At 36.0% G+C, this 18,113-nt stretch overlaps 1 protein-coding gene across 1 annotated transcript; it reads right to left on the bottom strand.

The window, feature by feature from the left end:
• Positions 1-16,310: 16,310 nt before the first annotated feature.
• Positions 16,311-17,279, bottom strand: LOC101441973 (olfactory receptor 7A10-like). The gene has a single exon (XM_004484411.4). It carries the CDS (start codon positions 17,277-17,279, stop codon positions 16,311-16,313), a length of 969 nt encoding a protein of 322 aa, XP_004484468.4.
• Between the last annotated feature and the right edge of the window lie 834 nt (positions 17,280-18,113).

Here is an 18,113-nt window from a genome sequence, read left to right as displayed (position 1 = left end):
GTTTTGAATGTAGATAGGTTACTTGCTTTATACAGTCTTATCTCTTGATATAGACAATCAGCGTTACAACCCAGAACACATTTACTGAATTGTGAATGCACAATATTTTTTAGCTTTGTAAACTCAGTAATATACTTTCTATATTCAGTGTAATCTTCAAAATCTGATTTAAAAATTTAAAAGACAGAACTCACTTAATGAACTGTAAAAATACTATAATGATGTTTTGAAAACTAATCAAGATATTCTCTTTATTCACTGTTATATGCTAATGTGGACTTGGAATCTATGTTAAAACAATAAACTCACTTAGTGAGCTCTGAAAGCACTGTATAGATTAGATTTTAAAACTAAGTAAATACTTCCTTTATTAGTGTTATCTGGTTAAATGGACTTAAAGTCAATTATAAAACACAGAAATCTATCAGTGAACTGTGAAATCACTATATTGAAAGCAATGTAGTACTGCTTTAACTTTATCTACTAATATGGCCTTACAATTTGTGTTATAACACAGAGACACTTAGTGAACTGTGAAAACACTACATTGTTTACATGTGACAAGTGAATGAGATACTTATTTTATTTGTGTTATCTGCTAAAATGGGCTTACAGTCTTAAAAGACAGAACTCAAAGAACTGTGAAAAGAGTATGTTGATTAGCATTGAAAATTCAGTAAGATATTTCCTTTATTCTGTGTTATCTGGTAATAGGAACTTACAAATTAATATTTATTTTTCAAGTATAACTATTTTATTTGAAATATATGTGTCATTATTGCATGCATGTATTTTAATTACAAAAATTGTGAACTTTATTTATATATTTTTATATACCAATAGATATGTGTAGGTAATTGTACTGATGGGAAATTGTCCTAATTGTATTATTGAAATTGTATTATTTATTTTTTATTGTTTTTTAAAAGTTACATGGATCACGCAAAATGTTACATAAAAAATGTGAGATTCCCACCCTCACCCCCCACTCCTCTCACATCAATAACCTCTTTCTTGAGTGTTGAACATTAAATGGATTTGATGAATATATTTTGGAGGACTGCTACATTGCAAGGATTACAGTTTACATTGTAGTTGGTACACTCCCCCAGTCCATTCAGGGAGTTATGGCTGGATATATAATGCCCTGTATCTGTCCCTGCAATAACGTTCAGGACAAATTCAAGTCCTGAAACTGCCTTCATATCACACCTCTCCTTCCCTCTCCGCCCTCAGCAAACCCCGTGGCCACTGTCTCCACATTAATGATACTACTTCTTCCATTTCTAGAGTCACAATAATTCTATAGTAGAATACCTGTAAGTTCACTCTAATCCATAGTTAATTAATCTATCCTGTGGAATCTGGGGTGGTGGTGTTCACTCAACTTCTAAATTGAGAGGGGGGCTTAGATACCACATCCTAATGGATGTGATTCTCTCCAGCATGCAGTTGTATATTCTCTTGTTTGCCTGGTATGGTAGTTTACCATACTCATCTCCATGTTACCTGACCTGTGTACATCCAATGAATTGGAGAGTATGTTTGCAACTCTGCTGAGGCTCAGGGTCTAAATGCCCATGGACAGTTCAGAGATTCAAATCTCCTGAGCATACATCAACCCCAGCACCAACAGGTTCAGTAATACTGACAGAAGAGGCACCTGTAGAAAGGTCACATATGAATCCATCTCCATAACACTCAGGAGCACAAATTCCATTGTTAGACACACTGGCAAGGCACCAAACTCCAGAACCATCTGTCATGACCATATGACCTTGGTGTGTCCATAGCCCTCAGGAGCACCCCTACTTGGGTTCTTATCTGCTTTAGCTATTTTTGAGACCCTGCTAAGATGTGCACAATCATGACCCCTCTGATGACTTCCAGACTCATTTTGAAATGTTTTAGTCATATAAACTCATTTGCCTTTACCATTTCCCCCTTTTATTGAGGTCTTTTTCCTAGACGCATCAATAGCTGGTGATGGCAGTAATCTTTCAGTGTTAGAAAGGCTCATCCCTGGGTGTCATGTCTCATGCTGGGCATGGTAAAGCATTTACCTACTGAGTTAGGCTTAGAGAGTGGCCACATTTAAGCAACACGGATCATCTCAGGAGGTAACTGTCAGGCACCATGCAGTTCAAGGCCTAGTTGAAGTTTTAATATTTTTAATTATTTTTATTTTTATTATTGTCCTTTTTTTAAAAAAAAAGATAAATTGATTGCCCAAAACATCACTTTAAAATGCGTAAGTGGTTCCCGTATACCTCATGTCCCAACCCTCTGCCCCTCCCACAGCACATCCCCTTTCATTAGTAAGGCACATTCATTGTGTTTGGTGAATGCACCATGAAGCACTGCCACACTTCACGGACCGCAGTTTCCATTGTAGTGCACACTCTCCCCAGTACATCCAGTGGGTTATGGCAAGATATAAAATGTCCTGCATTTGTCCCTGCAGCATCATCCAGGATAACTCCAAGTCCTAAAAATGCCCCATATCATCTTTTCCTCCCTCTACCTGGCCTCAGTAACTCCCATGGCCACCATCTCCACATCAATGATACAGTTATTTCCATTGCTAGGGTCACAAAAGTTCTATGATAGAATATCAGGAAGTCAATTCCAAGCAATATTATATTCCTCAATCCTGTGGACCCTAGGATGGAGATGTCCACTCCACCTATAAAACAAGAGGGCCTTAGATCCCACATCCTCATGAATGCAATTCTTCTGCTTTCAGTTATAGACTCCCTTGGTTCCCTGGTGTGGTGGTTGACCATTCTCAACTCCCTGCCAACTGGCCTAGGTAAGTCTAACGAACTGGAGTATAGGTGTTGCAACTCTAGCTCTGTTGAGGCTCAGAGTCCAGCTGGCACATGGACAGTCCAGAGATTCAAGTCTCCTGAACATACAACCAATCCCAGTGCCAACCACAGGTTCAGTAAAAGTGACAGAAGAGTCATGTGTACAGAGGTCACATCTGAGTACAACGTCATCACATTCAGAAACACATATTCCAAAGTAGGGCCCACTAGCAAAGCACTGAATACTAGAGCCATCTGTCATGACCGTAGAACCTGTGTTTCTCCATAGCCCTCTGGAGCACCAGTAACTGGGGTTAGATCTTTGATCCATCATGACTTTGTTTTTGTATAAAGTGTGAAATGGTAATCATCTTGCATTCTTTTGCATATGGATATCCAATTCTCCAGGCACTATTTGTTGAAGGGCCCATTTTCTCCCAGTTGAGTGGCCTCATTATCCTTGTTGAATATTAGATGACTGTATATGTGAGGATCTATATCGGAACTGTAAATTTGGTTCCATTGTTTAGTATGTCTATCCTTGTGCCAATACCATTCCATTTTAATCATTATAGATTTGTAGTGTGTTTTAAAGTCAGGTAGTGTGATATTTCCACTTTCATTTTTCTTTTTCAATATGTCTTTCGCCATTCAGGAACTCCATTCCTTCCAAATAAATTTCATAGTTAATCTTTCTAGTTCTTTAAAAATGCTGTGAGGCAACAAGCAAGATGGCAGTGGAGTAAAGAGCTCCTAGAGTCAGCTCCTGCTACAGGGTTGTTAGAAAACATCCAGAACTATCTGCAGCCTGACATTATGCAGGGTTTCAAACCCAGAGAACTTGACAGCACAGAGAGTGAACCATATGTATGCAAATGAAAAAAACATTTACAAGTCAAGCGAATCCCAGATAGAATGAAAATGTTGCAAATCTCACTAGCATATTACAAATGCATAACTTGTCCTTACCGGAGGGGATGGGAGCAAATGTACTGAAAGTAATAATTTGGATATGAATGAAGTATGTAAAATAAAGTAAAAAGAAACTGCAAAAGTACAGCACTCTAATTAATAATGTAGCATTCCTCCATATATGGATTAACAATTCTAATACATCCATGCACTTACACTGGAATCAAGTTTCATAGATAGTTGACAGATGAGGGAATGTTTTTCATACTGTGAAGTAGGAGCTTACAGATAAACAAGGTGAGGAGGTTAGAATGTTCTATGGGATAATGGTTTAGAGTTATGAACTTATGTATAGATAAATATAGATATAGAGTGTATGGAGACATATTTCTATACATGTGTACATACAAGCTTAGTATGCCACACACATATATTTCCTGATGCTCTCTGCAGAGAAGCCCTAGAAGGCTAAGAGCATGGAGCTCAAAACTTGGAATTTATTACCATTATCCAATAAGTATCTTCTTGGAGAAATTGTTGACTCTAGGAGAGAAATATGCAAGAAGTAACTGGCACAACTTGTAGTACCAAAAAGTAAATAGGTACTAAAATCAAACTCTCAATGATGGGGTTATAGTAGAGATGCAGAGTATAGCTGATAGTTCTCCCATTGTCAAAAGTGGAATAAATTAAACAAGAAAAGTAGTATTGTATCACAACCCAAAGTATGAAATAAATGTCATGAGTCAATCCTGATATTAATAAATTATTGATTAAATAAATAAGAAGAAACAAATCTCTCACGCAGAAAAATTTTTTTAAAATGTATATAGATATTTCTGTTACAAGGCGATAGAAAAATATCCCACTTTTCAAGTATGGGATTAACTTAGTTACTTCTTTCCAAGGGTGATATAAGGTAGGGCAGAGAAATGAGGAACTTGACACTGGGGGGCCTCAAAACACTGCTGAAAGAAGTCGATATCAACAGTTATAAGTCATGTTGATAGGATGAACCCTGCTTGTTATATGATGAAAAGGACACTTTATCTCTGGTGTATTACCACACAAGCACAAAACATAAACTCAGTCTAATCATGAGAAGAAAATCAGAAAATTCAAACTGAAGGAGACTTTACGATATACCTCACCTCCACTCCTCAAAAGTATCCAGGTTATCAAAACGAAGTTGAGTCTGAGAAGCTGTCACTATCACAAAGTGACTGAGAAGTTATGGAAACAGATGTATATATGTTAATTTATAGGGTAAATGTTAAAAACAAGGGAAGGGGTTTGGAAGGTTCTTAGAAACTATCCAGTACATCCTTCCACACTTTCAGAAAATCGAACATTCTTCCAAATATTAAGTTTATTAAGAAGTAAAATTTTTAGTGAAGTGCTAATTCTTAGGAACATCAAACTCTAAGATTCAATCCAGACACAATTGCATGCATTGGAAAATTACTTTGATTTCATAGAGTAATTGATATAACTGAATAAAATGTTGAATATGAAATGACTGGAATTGTGCCTAGTATTAATAGTGAATACTTTACACATTATGATTCAACCCCAGGTACACTCACTCATCAAACCTCCTTCACCACGTCAACTGTTCGATTTTCATTCCTCATCATCTCTCCAAAGTTTTAACAAAAGCTAGAGTCATATGAACCCAGAGAAATCTTTCTACTGGGCAAGGATTTTCATGAGCATCATTGTCTCTAGATCCTACATAGACTCTCCAATAACCTCAAACAAAAATATCCAACTTGTGGAAAGAATACAAGGCTCTCTGTTAATTGACTGCTTCTAATCTGTCCAGGCTCATTTTCCACTTTTCATGCATGCCTCTCATTGTTCATCAGATACTGAGAACTATTTTTCAAACCGTATTACATCTTATGCTTATACTGAACCCACATTTGTGCCCCTGCTATCTCTTTTTGCTGTGCTTCGACCTCCACCTCCTCATGGAATTACTCCAATTCCTTCTTCTAGACTCAGTTCAATCATTAGCTCCCATGTGACACCTCCACTAACCTCCACAGGGTGAGTCCAAATTTCTAGATCCTCTTCACCAGGATTTCAAAGCCAGCTCAGAATATTGCATGTACTCATGTCTATGTATCTTAACCTGTTTAGATATAATCTCCCTGTAGAAGGCTCAATGTGTTACTCATTCCTGCATTCCCAGATTAATATTTAATTCTCACATTGTTTGATAACTAAACGTCAGTTGAATTACTAAAAGAAAAAATGGATAGATGTGTTGAACCAGATTCTTCCAAAAATTGTGAAAAAGAAGCAATGAAACAAAAATCTTGCTGGGAGATGGAAGTCACATGAGTGAAAAATAAGGCCAAAGAAGGAAATCAGAGAAAGAAGTTTTTTTGTGTGTGTATGTTATGTCCCTCCCTTAAGTTTTTTAAACTATAGGGCTTTGTAATGCTTATTCTCTTTATGTATTTATCCTGTTAATCCCCTAAAGTTACCAAAAATAAAGGGTCAATGCGGCCATATCACATTTCCCCAGCAACTGTTAAGGTTCTCTGACTCATCAAGAAATTGTCATGGCAGTGTTCAGCAATGCAGACTATTTCTAGAATGATGGATGAAGCAAAAACTTAACTGCCAGGGGGTGAAATGAGATGAAACAACCCAGGAAGTCTCTAGAAGAAGTGTTTGTGTTCTCTCTTCACCAGAGATTAGTAAAGTAGACTTGAGAAATTGTAGGAATAGAATTTAGATTTTCCATGTTGTATTAGTCAGCCAAAGGGGTGTTGATGCAAAGTACCAGAAGTTTGTAGGCTTCTATAAATGGTATATTTTTGGGGTAAAACCTTACAGTTACCAGTTCATAAAGAGTCCAAATCACTGTACAATATGAGGTACTTACTCACAAAGATGATTGCTGCTCTGCAAGGGTTCCACCTTCCTTCTACCTCTTAAGGTTCCATGGTTCTAGATTCTTCTGGTGTCAGTTGTAGCCAGGCATAGGGCTCATTTCTCTTCCCAGGTCCTTTGCTCTTTGAGCCTTCTCCTTTCTGTCTCATGGCAGAACCAAAATGATGACTTTTTCTCCTCTTCTATATCTATGAAGCTCTCTCTGTTCCTCTGGGTATCTTCTCTTGCCTATCTTCTTAAGTGATATAAGACACCAAGGGGGCAGAACTCAGCCCTGAGTCCCACTAATGATATGCTCAAATCAAAACCCCAACTTGATTTAATCAAATAAATGTAAAAACTTTTTATTTAAATCAATCAACTGGTATCATGCAGAGGAACAGAGCAGTTTACAAACATAAATTAAATCTCTTTATTGGAATTCGTGAATTGTATCAACCTGCCACACAGGCCTTTTAGGGGTTTTGTTCCCATGAAACTCATTAATGAAGCACTCTTTTGTCTCTCTTCTCCATAAGATATTTACTTCTCTTGGGCTAAGAAGGAAAAACACAACAAAACTTGGGCCAGTTTCGACACTTAGGAGACAGCCATAGGGCTCCATTATCATATATTTTTTCCAAGTGAACTCCTTCCTTCCCAGGAGAAAGTTGCCTTTCTTTAAATGTGAACTCTTATATTACAAGGTTTCCCAAAAATGGTTTCTCTCTCACTGATTCTGGAGTAATATTCTGGGTACAATAAAATATCTTCGGTTTCCAGTTTGTCTCCTCTGGAGTCATGGGACTTCCCTCTTTCAACAGGATTTGCTTTTCTCTCACTGATTCTGAATTCTCCCAAAAACTTAGCAATATATGTTGAAATCACTCAATCATTTATTTTTCAGTATTTCAACAAATACAACATTACTCTATGGTAAATACAGCATTACTGTATGGTAAATAATAAGTTGTGTTCTGGGAATGAATAGAAGAGTAAGATATTTTGCTTCAGCTCAAACACCTCACAGTCTTCATAAGGCAAGAGATAAGCAAATAAATAAATGCAACACCATAAGATGTACTGGAGTACTCCTGAAGTTTATTTACATATAAATCAGGATCAGCTTTTCCAGTTCAGCTAAAAAGGCTCTTAGGACTTAGACGGGAATTGTATTGAAGCTATAAATAACTTTGGATAGTACTGACATCTTAGTAAAATTAATTCTTCCTATTCATTAACACAGAATGCCTTGCCATTTAATTAGCTCTTTTCTAATTTCTTCCAACATTTTTTGAAGTTTTTATTGCACAACCTGCTTAGTTATAATTATTCCTATGTATTTTGTTCTTTTAGATGCTATGTTGAATGGGTTTTTTTATTGCCCGTTTAAGAATGTTCTTTATGGTGTATAAAACACAACTAATTTATGCATGTTAATCTGATAAGTTTCATTTGGCTGAATTCATTTATGAGCTCTAAAGTTTACTCAGAGAAACTTGTCATGATCTATATAAAGACTCATCACATCTCTGAAAACAGATGGTTTTACTTCTTCGTTTCTAATTTGGGTACACATTATTTAGTTTTATGATCTAATTTCTTAACTTCCAGGACAATAATGAATACCAATATTGAAAACAGTAATCCTTGTTTTCTTTCAGACCTCAAGGAGATGGTGTTTACTCTTTCAGGATTGAGGATAAGATTACCTGTGTTTTTAATATATATTTTGTTTATCCTGTCCAGGAAGTTATTCATATTCTTATTTTTCTAAGTATTTTATCAGAAAAAGGTGTTGGAATTTATTATTCACATTTTCTTCACCAATTGAGATTTTCAAGTGATTTCCTCTTCATTGGGTTAATGGGGTGTATTACATTGATTTTCTTAAATTGAACACCCATTTTGAATCCCATTTTGTCTTGGATAATAATTCTTGTAATATTCTCTTGGATTTGACATGCTGGCATTTGATAAGGGTTTTGCTTCTATATTTATGAGAGAAAATGTTCTTGTTTTTCTTTGTTATGTTTTACGTAGTTTTGGCATCACAATCGCTTTAGCCTTATAGAATGAGTTTGTATGCTTTATATATCTTGAATTCAAATTGCAATGTTTAGAAAAATATTGTAATTAATTCTTATTTGACTATTTCATAGATTTCATTATGGAAGTTGCTGATCCTTGACTTCTAGTTTTGGGAGTTTTTTTGATAACTAATTGAATCTCTTCACTATTATGTTTTTGTTGAGTTTTATTTCTTTTCAGTCAATTTAGACAAATTGCACATTTCTAGGATTTGGTCCATTTCTTCAACATTTTCTAGATTGTTGGCAGACAATTGTTCATAGATTTCACTCATAATACCTTTAATGTCAGCAATATCTAGCAACATCCCTGATTTCATTTTTGATTTTGGTAATTCACATGCTATTTATTGTTTCTTTTTCCATCTAAATAAACCTTCGCTATTTTATTGATCTTTACCAAGAAACAATTTCATTGGTTTACACAATTGTTTTTTCTATATTCTATGTCATTTCTCTTCATTTAATCTATATTATTTCTTTCCTTCTACAAGATATAGGTCCAGTTTGCCCTTCTTTTTCTATTTCCCACAAATAAAAATCAATATATCAATCCATAATTTCTTCCATTGCTAAAATCACAATATGTCTATAGTAGGATAACAGTATGTCTACTGTAGTCCAAAGTTCATTCCCCAATCCAGAGAATTCTGGGATGGTGATGTCTATGCCACACCTAATTGAGAGGAGCTGTGATCCTTTAGGGCTGATGGATGGGACTCTCTTACTTATGGGTGTATACTCTCTCAGATCATTGGTATGGTAGTTGTCCATCATCGTCTCCTTGCCAGTTGTCCTGGTGAAATCATTGAACTGGAGAGTAGGTGTTGGAATTCCATTGAGATTCAGGGCCCAGCTGGCACAGGGACAGCACCAAGATTTTAGTCTCTTGTACGTACTCCTACCAACTCTAGTACTAATTCTAGGTTCAAATGAAAGGGCAGAAAAGCAACGTGTAGGGAATATGGAGGTGGTGGTCACTGGAGGTTCTGAGGGCAGGAAATGGGAAAAACAGGTGTAATACGGGGGCATTTTAAGAACTTGGGAATTGTCCTGAAAGACATTGCAGTGACAGATGCAGACCATCATATATCTTACAATAACCTACAGAATTGAGTGCAAGAGAGTGTAAACTACAATGTAAATATTAGTCCATGCTTAGTGACAATGCTTCATAATGTGCTTATCAATTGCAATGAATGTATTTCACTAATGAAAGATGTTAATGAGGAAAAATGAGGGAGGTGTGGTGAGTGGGGCATATGAGAATCCCCTCTTTTTAATGTGATATTTGTGTAATATAAGTAACTTTTAAAATATTTTTTAATCAATATAGATCCTGAGAAAGCAAGTTACGATGGCTAAGAAACAGAAAAAAAAAACAGTAAGAAAAAAGTCTTTAAGTGTTTCAGATTTTGAAAATATTCAGAGAATATGAAACAACGCTTTTTAATGAGTTTTAGAAAATTAAAAATGTTGCAATTATATAAAATAGTATATTTCAATAATGAAATAAAGAGAACCTCTTAAGCTGAAATTTACAATGATGAAAATTTAAAATATCCAACTAGTGGGAGTGGGAGAAATTTATTTGCAGTGGAAACCAAAGACCCACCAACCCTGAAGCAGAAATGGAAAATAAACCAAATTTATTTCTGTGGACTTTCCTACATTTGACAATTTCTCTGTGTCCTTCCATTTATTGCCCATAAAACATTGCCTCTCATGATATTTTCTTATCACAGCAAAACAGATCCACAGACTGATTTCAGTCATTTATTGTTCCACAGATGGTTTCCTCCTTCCATAATAAATAAATACAATATGTCTTTATTCAGGAAACTCCAGGAGATGAAACATAAACCTAACCAGACTTAGGATGATGTATCTTAGAGCTATTAATATGTGGGTGCTTCCAATTCTTCTAAGAGGGGTGAACTGGAAGTGAGAAGAAATGGGAAGAGTGGCATTGGGGAAAGACATTAAGAGGTGAAATCCAGGAACTTCTCATCCAATACTGCTACTCTGGAATTTGTTTCTCTTTTAAACTCAGTTCTTGGCAATGGAGGAAGGAATTATTACTTCTATGTTTGTAATATACTCACTTAGACGGGGGCTACCCTATGATGCATTATAAGAGGCAAAGGCTCTGCCATAATTTTCTACTGTGTCTTGGTTTAAATGATTTGCCTTGTACCTGAGAGCGTTTATTCTCACTTCCACCCTCTGGAAGTGACAGTGTTGATCTTTTCTAAATTTCTCATGATAGAGTACCAAAATATTTATTCAAATCTTGGAATATAATACAATTAAACAGAACAGAGTTCACTCAAAATGTATCTTGTCCTCCTTCTATATAACATACATTTCATGGTTTACAGGCAGTAATCAAATCTCCCACTTCTCCAGGAAAAATGCTCATGTTTCCCTTTGTAGCTTGGTATTTATCCCTCACTGAATTTATGTAAGTGCCTTTGGCTGAAAGCTATATTTTAGGAACTCTCTTCAAGTTTTCCCTTTAAAGAAAACACACAAAAAACCCTAAACTTCACTTAAGTTTCACTGGTAATAGACAATATGATGTTTTGTTTTTTCCTTGTAGTCATTTATAGATTCTTAAACAATAAATTTAGTTTTACAGGAGAACAAATTTATATCCTTAGTTTAGATTGAATCATTGTTTCCACATGTTTTAGGGTCCTGGATTCTACTGACAACACCAGGAATACTTTTTTTTTTGGAGAAAAAGAGAACATGCAGGAATGGGGAAGTAAGAAAAGATATTTGTAAAACATAAGTTCTAGGAAAATATAATAGAGTTGAAAAGGTCTCCATCACTCACAGATGACATTTACTTAATAAAAAATCTTATGACTCAAATTACCAGCTAAGTATTTAGAAAGGCAACAGCGAAGCTTCTTAGTGGATTTTGAAAGATATACAATCACCCTCTCTCCAAAAATACACGCAAATTTTAAGTAAGTTTGGCATCCACAATTGAGTCTTCTTAGGTTGTGAGGGTGTTACCGTACAAGGCTCTTAGCAGCCTTTTCTCCCTCTTTGTGGCTTGTGTTGCTGTCCTCCAGAAGACGGGGAAATTGCAGATGTGATGCCTATTTAATCAATACTAAAGTCATGAGCCTCCTCCTACCTGACTGCAGAAAGGGGGCATATTTGTGTAGCCAACAATTTCGGTTGAGTCTTCTTGATTATACGGTGTTCCTGATTATAACAGAAGTATCAACTTTCATACCTGGCCTGTTTTCGGTGTTATCTAACTTCCAATTATTGAAAGATATAACTCTAGTTTCTTCTATAAGATAAGTGTGCATGCTTACTATGTTTTTTTCTCAAAATTCTTTTTCAAAAATTAGTTGACCTTTTTTATTTTTAAAGAAGCTTTAGATTATATAAATGTTACTTAAAAATTGTAGGAGATTCCCATATGCCACGCTCAATTAACCTCCCACACTTCACCACATTAACAACATGTTTCATTAGAGTTGTACATTTGTTAACCTCGAAGAACACATATTGAAATATTAGTACTAACCATGGACTATATTTTTTATTATACTTTACACTCAGTCTCACACAACTTTCTAAGTTATGACAAAAAGTATAATGGCCCTGTTTCCATCACTGCAATGTCATGTAGAATTCCCATGTCTCCAAAATGTCTCCAATATTACACTTATTCTTCTTCCCTTCCCTCCCCTCAGAACCTCTGGTGGCCTCTGCCTTTATATCAATGATAAATGTTCTTCCATTGATGGAATATCCATCTATAATAGAAAAAGAAATAAGTCTATTTATTATAATGAACAACAGGATTAAGTCAAAATTCTTAAAAGCTTTTATTTGGAAAGAGATTTCTGCTTAAAAATAAGCCTTTCATATAAACTATTCTTGTACAAGAACTGATTGCAAAATAACAGTCTTGTAGGGTAGTAACTGGAAATTGATACGTCAAATTCTTGTCGGTGAGAAGACTAATGATACTATTTCCACTGGATAAATGTAAATGATTATGCTTGTATAGCTTGGAAAAAATGATTCATAATACATCGTTTGCAGTAACATCTAAAGAGAGTACCTAGGAAAGATTTTGACAAATAGGTTTATGTGATAAACAATTTTACTGAGAATCCTAATTCAAGTAATGTGTAATAAGATGGGGCTCTTACACTGGACGGAATTCCACAAAGAAATGACAAGCTGAGGATTTTTAATTCTCAGATTATGGTGCAATCAAAACATAGACATTTTATGAAACTACATGAATGAACTATCATTCATAGAAAATTGCAGTTCTGATGTGTTTATGACTTACATAATAGACTGAACCAGTGCATTAGTAAAGTGCAATTGAAAATGAATTCACAGCATTCCCAAAGAATATGAAGTGAATACAAATATATAAGCAATTCTGAATATTTTCAAAAATGACCATTAGGTCAGAGAAATCACTAATTCCAAAATGCCACTCTGGTTTGACATTTGTAAAGATGGCACGTAAATCAGTTGATGAATGACACATTCATCTTAGTCTACCTTAGAAAGAAAATAGCAAGCCTACATAAAAATCTGAAATTATGTCCTAATATCTAGTTTTAATAGTAGAAATAGATATAGTAGGAGGTGGAGAAAAGCACACGTTTGCTTTTTAAAGTGTGTAAATGAGACAAGTATTATAGGGAGTGCTGAAAGAAATTCCCAGATAATATCCTTCATTATGAAAATAATTTTTAAAGGGCAGCCTTATGTCACCAGAAGAATGATAGAATATATTGAGACCATTATTGTTTGAAGAATCAGGGATTGTGTTGTTGATTACAACCTCACTTAACTTATGATATTGAATGTGCAGGAGAAAGGCACATATTGCAGATGGAATGTCGATTATTGTAAAGCAGTCAGATGATATCTCCAGTTCAGGATATGACCTCTTTCAGGAACCAATGAACAAAAACCTTGGTAGCTGGTACAGAGCCTTTGTTAGGTGAGCTTATTTTTCACTCACACCATAAAACACAAGCAGTTTCTTTCATCTGGCAGTGAATGTAGTACACCTTCATCCCTCCAGCACCTGCTATAGTTTTATATACAGAATAACCTGAATGAAAAATTTTACTGCTGAAAATCCAGTCAGCAGTTTCTACCTTCAATCATGATCCTGGGGAATACAATGAGAGAACACATGATGTAAAATAATACAAAATAAACAGGTATCCTTGATGTACAAAAATTAAGAAATATATATTTTTTCTTAAGCAAATACAAGATCATCTCTCTATACACTTATAATGTACATAGATTAATACCTCCTCTAACCCATATTTTATTCCTCCATCCTGTAGTCCCTGGGATGGCAGTGTCCACTCCACTCTAAATTGGGAGAAGGCTTAGATCTCACATGGTGGATGGATGGAAGTCTCCTGCTTGCAGTTGTAGTCTCTCTCAGATCCCTGGTATGGTGGATGACCATCCTAACCTCCCTGTTACCTGACACGGGAAAGTTCAATGAATTGGGGAGCAGGTGTTGTAATTCTGTTGTGACTCATTCTAGTCTCCTGAGCATACAACAACCCCAGCACCAACCACAGGTTCAGTAAAAGTGACAGACGAGGAATGTGCAGAGAGGTCACATCTGAGTCCAACTGCATCACACTTCAGAGCACAAATTCCAAAGTAGGGCCTTCTGACCAGGCACAGAACTTCAGAGCCATCTGCGATGACCATAGGAATGAGGTGTCTCTGTAGCCCTCAGGAGCACCACAACTTGGGGTAGTATCTACTTGGGCTATCTCTGAAATCCTGCCGAGGGGTGCATAAGCCCAACCCATCGGATGACCTCCTGATTCATTTTGAAGTCTCTTACCCACAAGAACTCATTTGTCTTTCACATTTCCCCTTTATATTCAAGGTCTTTTTCTAGTTGTATCTCCAATTGATGCTTGTTAGTAATCCCTCTGCACCAGAGATGCTCAACCCAGGGGTCATGTCCCAAACTGGGGGGGGGAAGGTAATATTGAGTTGGCTTAGGGAGTGGCCACATTTGAGCAACATGGATGCTTTCAGGAGGTAACACTTAAGCACCTTGCAGCTCTATACCTAGTTGAAATTTCAAGCACACAGGCTCATGAGTATAGTCATCAGTATCAATGGCCCATCATTGGGCCATCCTTCCTCACTGGTCTTTGTCCTTACACTTGGGGGATAGTTGCTCCTCAATTGGGGAGTGCAACATAGTTTTCCAGAATCAGAACTCAGTACTCCTTCACTGTGTGAATCTTTACCTACAATGACAATATCCAATGAATATCCAAATATATCTATATACCCTATATGAATGGTCTGGAGAACTCCCTCTCACCCATGCATCCCCATCAATGACATCCTACACCAGTGCTCCTGCCCTGAAATGGTTAAAATGCTCTGTGATCCAACACTTCTTAAAAAAATGGAAGGTAATATATTTTTAAATGCAATTAGTAGGAAAATGAAATAGTAGTGATAGGTTTAAAGATTAGAAATAGAATGCATACTAATTAAGAAAAACTAAAATAAAGTGAAAAATAAATTGGGTATTAAAAATGAAAAATATCATAAACTTTTTTGAAATTTTGCCTTTCATTATTGTAGTAAGCGTTGCCTTGTATGTACAGTAGCAAAGCCATCTCTTCCATTCCTTTATCAGTGTTTTCATCCTTTATTAAAACAATTTTTATTAGGTCTTCAAAAAGTTTTAGATCACAATAAAGTTACATGTACAATATAGGGGACTCCCATATGCCCAACATCAAATGCTTCTCTCCCTTCTCAGCCATTATCTTTTAACAGGTGGATGTAATATTTGCTATAGCTGATGTACAGTTATTAAAACAGAGCTACTAACTGTGGTTTCACTATGTTTTACATATTAAACTCTACAATTTTATAACAATTTGTTTGTGTTATGGTTTATATTTTAGACTACACACTTTTAAAATTTTTTGGTGAAATTTAACATGGCCTATATCCATCATTGCATGATTTTGTGGAACACTTCCATTGCCCTTGGTTAATCCTCTTCCATCTATTCTATTCCTCTCTTCCCCACCCCTTGGGGTCCACAGTGACAACCAAGCCTCATTGCTTGAAGGACAAGATTCACAGATATTGCAACAATGCAGAGGGTTTGATACACTATTCTGTCTGGAGACAGTTGCTATGGGAGTTTCTGAGGGCAGGGTGAGCAAAGAAGAGGTGTGATATGGGGACAGTTTCAATGCTTGGAGTTGTACTGAATGATATTGCAGAGACAGATGCACGATATTACATATACTGCCATAACCCACTAAATGGACTGGGGGAGAGTGCAAATTACAATGCAAATTATAATCCATGCTGTGCAGCATTGCTTCAAAATGTACTCATCAAATGCAATGAATGTGCCACACTGATGAAAGAGGTTGTTGATGTGGGAGGAGTGGGGGATGGGGAGTTGCATATATGGGAAACTCATATTTTTTACTCTTTCATTTTGTGAGATCTATGTATCTTTAAAAGGACAACAAAAATTTCATTCCCAAGGGGAAAAAAAAAAACCCTAGGGTTTGATTTCTGTTAATCATGAGCACTTTTGTAAAGTTGAGACAAAGTATCCTTTTATAGACAGAAGGTTTCTCAGCTTTTTAAAGGCCTGCTTTATGTCCTTGTTTCTAAGACTGTAGATAAAAGGGTTCAGCATGGGAGTGACCACCGTGTACATCACTGAGGCTACTGCATTTGCCCTTGAGTTTTGGGAAGCAGCAGAGCTAAGATACACTCCAAGACTTGTACCATAAAACAAGGTCACTACTGAGAGGTGAGACCCACAAGTAGAAAATGCTTTATATTTACCACCAGCTGTTGAGATTCTCAAAATAGAGGATATAATCTTATAGTAAGAGAAAAAGATCCCAGTGAGTGGTACAAACCCCAGAAGTCCAGTTGCAAAATACATCACTATGTCATTGAGGAAGGTGTCAGAACAAGCACGTCTGACTACCTGATTAAGTTCACAGAAAAAGTGGGACATTTCCAACTCTGTACAAAAGGACAATCGCAAAATCATTAAGTCAAGCAAAAGAGAGTTCAGCACACTCAATAACCAGGATGCCAGTAGCAGGAGTACACAAACCTGTGGGTTCACGATGACCGTATAATGCAGGGGGTGACAGATTGCCACGAAGCGGTCATAAGCCATCGCAGTCAAATAGAAGTTATCTAATTGTCCAAAAAACATGAAAAAATACATCTGGGTGAGACAGTTTTCAAAAGTTATGATTTTGTTTCCTGTCCGTATATTCAGCAGCATCTTTGGTACAGTGGTGGAGGTGAAACAGATATCTGTAAAAGACAGGTTGGAGAGGAAGAAATACATGGGTGTGTGGAGGTGGGAGTCTGAGATGATGGCCAGGATGATGAGCAGGTTTCCAAAGAAGGTAACCAGGTACATGGACAGGAACAGCCCAAAGAGTAGAGACTGAACCTCTGTATCTTCTGAGAGCCCCAGGAGGATGAATTCTAAAACATATGTTTGGTTTTCTGTTTCCATGTAGATGTTGAATTTCCTGGAAGAGATATCAAAGCAATGCAATTTTAGCCACAAGCAGTGATCAGAAAAATATAATAAATGGTATTGTTTGTATTGTAATTACAGTAAATTAATATTTTTATGTATTTTATATAGATTTCGTACTCTTTTCTGAACATGTCAGAAAAAACATATGTTCCTCCTTCTCCTTGATAGTTTTGCTGACTAGAAATCCCTGTCCATGATTTTGGCAAGGCAATATTTTCCATGATAAATACTCTCAGACTTTATTTTGAGCAACAAACGCTATGACCAGTATTTGATACCCTGTGACAAAATAGTAAAGAAGAAGAACTAAGTTGTAGGAACCATATTATTTGGTTGCAAGTTACTTAAAAAAATAATTAAAATAATCCTATTGGTGTAATGGACAAATGACCTCATGCAAATGGGTTCCACTGATGTTTTGCAAAGGACAAGGGCAATTCATTGTAGAAAGTATGGTCTTCTCAAAAAGCATTGTTGGAAAAATAGGATGTACTGATATCAAACAAAAAAGGAATTTAGGCACTGATTGAATTTATTTCACAAAAATTGAATAAAAATTAATCATACCACTTTATAGTAAAATGCATTGTAAAAGTGCTAGACTAAAACCTAAAGAATATCTAAGGATCCATAGGATGGTAATGAGTTTTTAGGTATAGTAATGAAAGCATAATCCATGAGAGATTAAAATTTATAAGTCAGTGTTTATTATAATGTAAAAGATTGGTTCTGTAAAAGACATTGGTAAGGGGTTGTAAGAAAATGTACAAATATGGAAAAATATTTACAAAATATATCTGATAAATG

The sequence above is a fragment of the Dasypus novemcinctus genome, chromosome 30 (genome assembly GCF_030445035.2).
Source record: "Dasypus novemcinctus isolate mDasNov1 chromosome 30, mDasNov1.1.hap2, whole genome shotgun sequence".
Classification (NCBI taxonomy): Eukaryota; Metazoa; Chordata; class Mammalia; order Cingulata; family Dasypodidae; genus Dasypus; species Dasypus novemcinctus.
The sequence above is the reverse complement of the archived record's forward strand: the minus strand, read 5'-3'. Positions and strand labels throughout refer to the sequence as shown.